Here is a 6,580-nt window from a genome sequence, read left to right as displayed (position 1 = left end):
GAAGGTTCCGAAATGTTCAGACATCGCAGAGTCACAGGCTGTATTTCAGCTATTCTTTCTTTAACCAGCACAAAAATCAATCTCCCGATACAGATGTAGCCCGGTTGTAACTCATAGACATCTTGCACCTCGATACCCGGAATCCCCTCCTAAAAGTGAGTAAGTATGGAGCGTTAAGTAACATATTTATGGTCTACTTTTTTTTTATTTATTTATTTATTTTTTATTTATTTCTTTATTTATTTATTTAAAACAGTTTTCGAGGGGCTAAAGACAACATTCTTCTGTTTTTATAATAAATGTCACACATTCGTCTTTCTATAACCCGTTCTACCATACGTTTGTCAAAGGGGGGACACATCCCGTGCATGCGGTCGAGTTTTGAGCATGGCTCTGCAGCGTATCGGATCTCAAGGACAGCCGCAGCCAAGACCTTCATCATGTCACAGTGGACACTTTTCTTCACAGCAGACAGCCCATACACAACCCTTAACAGCTTATATACCCGATAAGTGTCTATCCGGTTACAAACGTGACGAATTGTTCTTGCAGTGTATGCATCGTATAGACATTCGTGAGCCTCCTGTTGAGGGTCATTAATTTTATGCCCGTAGCAAAGGTCATAATAATCCCTTTTAACACATGCGTTCACAACGGCAGCTGCAAAGCCTTTAACCGGCCATATGGTGTCACAGGGTACGCCCGGAGCTTCCTTTTCAAGATCGTGGCTAGTGTAGGTGCAAACACATTTCTTACGAGGCTCTTTGTTCTGGCTTGTAATACTTTCAGACTGTCTGGAACAGCATAAGCAGAAAAAATTTACGGTGTTAACCTTTGGAGCTGACCCTTCTAGAGGCTCTCTTTCTTCTGTTATGTTCTAGGGTTCAAACAGAAAGCACATGACACATTATTAGTTAAAAGTATGACATTAGAGTATACAGGCATAAAAAAATAAAATAAAAAATGTCTTTACTAACCTCAGCATTCGCTTCACACTCAGAGGCTCCTCTGAAATCTTGGGAGTCGCAGAGGTCCATTGGGGCAGAAACAGCGCCTGAACTTACACCTGATGGTTGTAAAATAACGGCCTCTGCCTCGGGGTCCTCCTGGAAGCCCATGTCTTCATAGATGGGCGAATTCGGGGGTGGTACACATTCTTCAACTTCAATGTCTACGACGTTAGATGCCCCGCTTAATCCATCTTTCGAGACATCGCTGTCACTGCCGGCCCCCTTAATAGGGGATATCAAGGGCGACACATCCTTGAGGTCAAGCTTTTCAAGCCGATGGCAAAGTTCCTCTTGAAAACCTGTAACATCGGTATCCCGGGTGTCTGGGACACCCTGTTGTGCATTCTCATCCATCGTACGAGGGGCGAGGGTCCGGTAATATCTACCAATAGTGTTCAGGGCCCCTGAGGAGACGGCTTTTCTGGCGATCGGATTGTATCTCTTCATAGCGCCTTGGCAAACTGATTCAGCCCTGGTTTGCGGTTTGACAGCCGGTTCTAACCAGCTCCTTATATGCAGCATTTCAAAAAAAAAAAAAAAAAAAAAAAAGGGTGGCTCTACCAGCCAACAACACGTGTTCACAAACCACGTGACACCCCCATGCACGTCACTTCCGGGGAGGGCTTTCTGGGACACCGGAAGTCCCAGCCACCGGATATGACGTCATTTCCGGGGCGGGACAACTGTCACTTTTAATATGGTGATTAAAGGTATCCCTTCCTACTACTAGCTTTGCTGATTTATGCGCGCAATAGAACTTACATTAACATAAAAATCAAGTAACAAAATTTGCCCACAAATGTGGTACATGGGAGTTAGCTTACCAAATACAATTCCTTTTAAAGTAAATTGTGTATGTTATTTCACAAGATAATCCACCGTTTTGCCTCGCCCCAAAGGCAGCTAAATATTTATTTTGATGTGCTTTTATTTACAACCCAACAATCTAGGCTGCTACATGGGTCCTCTAACAATCGCTTCAGCAAATGATTGACGAAATCCCCACTGTTGGTTGTCATAAAACTGAGAGCGATTGCATTTGTCACAGTTTCTAATGGGTTTCTTTGCCTTTATTACCAGAAGCAGAAATGAAAATGCAGCTGAACACCAGAACTATGTAGTTATTTTATAACTGGCACTAACAAATTTCACCAATTATAGCGTCCATTCTGTAAGCAATGGATGTGCAGCTCTCAATTAATCTGCTGTACCTCCAGGCAAGGTCTAAATCAGCTGGATACAGCTAAAGCAATTTGCACACAGCTAAAAGCAAATTGGAAAATAAGTGTTCCACACTGCTGCCTATCTTTTCAAGCCAAACCCACGCTCTGTAGTCTGGCAGCAGTCCTCTGTCATACTATTTGCAGCTATCAATTTTAATTATAACAATTATTGATTAGTTGGCGAAAGTGACTAATCTAATGTGCGCACGAGGACTGGATGCTGATGGGTCTCGTTTCCTGCTGCACAGACGTCCCTCTATTCATTATTAAGGAGCCAAGATTATTTGTCCAGTGTTTCAGTTCTGCTACCGGAGTGACATCGCTTTGGCAACGTTTTTTATTTCCTCTTCAAAAAAGCGTGTCGAGCAAGGGTTCCATGGGGCATGATCTTTTAAACAGCGTTTAAACATTACTGCAGTCGGTGTTCAGCCATTGCACTTGTATTGGGCAAATTAAAAATCAACTCCATTACCTTGTACCATTTCAAAAACAGACAAGAACCTCGGGATGAAGAAGCTTTTGAGCCGCAGCAAGATTTCTGAAGCGACTGGCATTTGCAAGCGCGGTAATGAGTTGTGTGACCTTCAGAGATTTTATTCCCTATTAAACAACTACCCGTAGGCTGAGTGTAATAATTCTGAGCACGCTATTTCCATTCAGACAAGTACATGATACGTCAAAGTATTTTCATTAGTTGTAAAACATCCACCGACTTCTTATTTCAGTGTCCACTGCTCCAGGAATGCCAACCACCTGGTTCAATATTTGTGCTAAAATTAAGCTCGCACCTGAGGCATAGCGAGCCTTTTGACCTTTTCCCTGCTGGCGATTGCAGGCGATTACATTCTTATGTTTGAGTTGGTGTTTTTACATACAAGTAGATTTTTTCCTTGTCCTACTAATCGAGCATCTTGAGGCAACATTATGGAAATGTCGGAACCTGCTGCCACTGCCTGGCATCACCGATACCATGAAGTGACTTCGGTGATGTGACCCCTGCATTGACCCACCAACATAAAGTCTTGTGCATTCTAAATAGTGTGTCTGAAATATAATGGATACATGCTATACCTTAAACATTCAGCACGTTGCTTCACTTGCCTGTGCGACAACACTATTTCAGATCTTGCCGTAATGCATAGGAACCTGTATTCTGAAATCCACTACACATCTAATATAGATCAATTTGAAACTCATAATCCATCTAAGGCAATCAGATCTTCTCAGGCTCCCTGTGTTTAATTGCTTCAACTGTAACAAGTGGTGGATATTTTCTATACAGGGCAGAAAACATGGAACATTTTTATCACTGACTCTGCAGGAGAGAGAAGAGCGTGGGAGCTGAATTACAAATGTATTTTTGTATCTAGCTAAAACTTAGATGAGCGAATGCCATAGTTTACGGGTACAGATTCCGTTAAGTGGTTCACAAAATACGTATTTGCACTTGGAAAAGGATTTAAATACGCTTAATATTCTGGCTGTGTGGCATCACTTTCTGTTAGAGGTCATTTGATCACAGGGCCAAATTGTAAGTGTTCCGTGGTGGGGCCACCTGCAACAACAAGTGAACACGCACAAACCTGTGAGCATATGGTCATTCCCACAGCTTTGCCTTGTACACCCCCTCCCAGGATACTATCAGAGATATACTCTTTTCAAGGGAAAAGGTTTATTTTGAGAAAGGATGTAAATGTAAGGCAAGACATTTCTCCATAGCAATGTTTTCCCGTTTAAAACAGAAACATAGCAAGTGCGAATTGATCACAGTGGCGTTTCAACATGCAGACATTTCGACTTGCTTTATTTCTGCAAATGTAAATGTGTACATAAGTGAGTACTGCTGTGATCTTTGATTGTGCAGGTTCTCTAGAGAGTCAGATAAAAAAAAAAAAAGTCTTAAGCTTAAGGGAAATTTCTGATTATCCACACCATTGTTCCCAGCATTAGGCCACACTTATTTAGTTTTTTCCTAAATCACAATTCCCTAAAGCACAATAACTTCCTTTGTTCTGATTCCACTGACAAGAGGGTGTGCATTAAGACGTAAATGAGAGGAAACACTATAAGAATCCAAAAGCAAATTAAATTAAATGCTGCCAACTCAATGCCTAATTAAAGCCCCTCTGTGTCGGCAAGCATTCTTACACTACTAAGAAATGTTAAGTTTCAGTTTAGGTTTAAAAAAGAATCCAATTCTAAACCAGTTTGCACGCCAAGAATCAAAAATGTATGCAGATCAGTCCCTTAAACATGCAGTAATATCCTCCCATGCTCTGAATTGAAACGATTCAACGCACATTGCCATGCATTAACATTGCCCTGCTGCAGTTTCAACTAGCAAGGCTATGCCAAGAGGGGCACTCCTGCTGCTGGGCCTCTTGAAGCCTTCTACTGAGCAGATGCTGATAATCAATCACTCTTGCTATCTCTTCATACTTTCAGATGTTGATACAAGTCATGGTCACAACACATCCAATCTGGATCTCAAAGCAACTTTGATTTACATAATTTTATAATCCTATGGCACTTCATGTGAGTTGGGCTCTCATCGGCCTAGCTCCTCCATAATGAGACTACGTATTAGAACAATGCTGCCCTTAGGCTGTAACTACGTACACCTTCGTTTTGAGGTTGTGCAAATTCCATTTTGAAATTGCGCACCTAGAAGGTATGATATAGTATATTTGGTATGTAGCGAGTACACAATAATGCCGCATTCAGAGTTTCAGACATAAGAATGGGGAATAATATGTTAATTGCTAAAATTTGCAACTTTTCTGTGGTTTTGTGCAGCTTGTATGATTTGCACAAGTTCTTTCTTGCAGAAAATTGTGGAGACAAACATGTACAGGATGCACAAATGATGTTGTGAATCCGATTTTGAAGCAAAAAGGAGTTTGCACCCGCATCAGGAATGGTGCAGCCATCAGAATGAGGGTTACTAGCGCTCTCTAATACTGTAATACTGCTGTGATGACCTCTTGGACCTGAGTTGTTTTCCCCATTTTTAGTGCTGTTTTATATTTAAATTTTTTCACCTTTTAGCCGCATTTCTTTTAGCAATGACATTTTACACACTTTTCTTGCATGATATTCTTCTAGACATGCATTGTACAAATTGCTTATTTAGTTAGCCTTTTCTCAACATATAATCAATACATTCTGTCCAAGGTGAGGAACACAATACACAATATCTTAGTGTTTACCTTGCCCATTTAGGAGACAGCTTCTAACATCTTGCATCAGACTGTGCTTCTAACACAGTGTGGCTTTACTATATAAATGATGCACTGACCCAGAAGGTGAAGATGGATATTCCAGCCGTGACAATCCTGGAAGGAATGAGGTGTTCAACATGCAGCTAATATACCAGCTTCCTGACAGAACTGCCATCTACACCACAGGCAGACTCCTGATACCTTTTCCAGGTCTGGGGCTAAAGCTAATCCTGTAGATCGGGCCAGGCAGAAGGGTACACCTGCTATGCTCTCAGTATAGTTTTAGTGGTAGGTAGGAATCTCTGGAATCTTAAGAACTTTTACAGAATGGTGGGATTGTTCCTAATGTTGGTAACTTTGCTCTGTTTGATTTGCCTGATTACCGCAGCTCATTCTCTCTATGCAAGATTACAACTGGTTCAATAATTTTATTGAAACCTCATTTGGTATCTGTCTTGTTTTTCCGTCTGGGCATGCATGCGTAATACAATGAAAGGGTGAGATATGTCTCCACGACTTCCCTGTGGAGTCAGAGTGTCATGTTCAGGTTGCCATAGTTACCTTCCACCCCAGTCAGGTTAGGGGTTCAGGTGAGGCACACTGAGCTAGTCAGGAGTTGGGCCATCATTTTCTGACGGTGCGGATGGACTGAGTCTCCCACATTCTGAAGTTCTGTCATCTGAATATGTAGTCCTATTATTTTAATAGGAAGCGTAGAACAGAGCACCACCGACATGCATAGTTCAGGTACTTGTTTAACTGGTCTTCTGAGTAGTTTTCTCTAGCACACGATGCATACAAAAGATTTTTACTCTTGAGTCACTTTTCCTGCAGTCACTGCAAATACAAATACATTTCATTCATACACAGAGGGTAATGCACCAGGCCAATACAGACCACATCAACATTTAGAAATACTTTTAACATTTTAGGAAAATCAAAATTGGTTCCAAGATGCCTTATCCTACATTGTAGGCAAAGTTAGATTGGGTCCCCTTAGCAATGAAGGGGGCCACATGGCCAGTTTTACACACACTAGCCAAACAAATAAAATGTTTTACAGTGGGCAATCTGTGTCCTTTATATACGAATCTAGTTAGATTACACAGATACTTAAGACAATTTG

General features: G+C 41.4%; 1 protein-coding gene across 1 annotated transcript; it reads right to left on the bottom strand.

The window, feature by feature from the left end:
* Positions 1-213: 213 nt before the first annotated feature.
* On the bottom strand, positions 214-1,714 carry LOC138284017 (uncharacterized). The gene is made up of 2 exons (XM_069222404.1): positions 978-1,714; positions 214-877 (listed from the first exon to the last, which is right to left on the bottom strand). The coding sequence occupies exons 1-2, from the start codon at positions 1,530-1,532 to the stop codon at positions 248-250; spliced, it is 1,185 nt and encodes a 394-aa protein (XP_069078505.1). The 5' UTR covers positions 1,533-1,714; the 3' UTR covers positions 214-247.
* Positions 1,715-6,580: the final 4,866 nt, after the last annotated feature.

This window comes from Pleurodeles waltl, chromosome 1_1 (genome assembly GCF_031143425.1).
Source record: "Pleurodeles waltl isolate 20211129_DDA chromosome 1_1, aPleWal1.hap1.20221129, whole genome shotgun sequence".
Taxonomy (NCBI): Eukaryota; Metazoa; Chordata; class Amphibia; order Caudata; family Salamandridae; genus Pleurodeles; species Pleurodeles waltl.
Note: the sequence above shows the minus strand (reverse complement) of the source record. Positions and strands in the feature narration are given on the sequence as shown.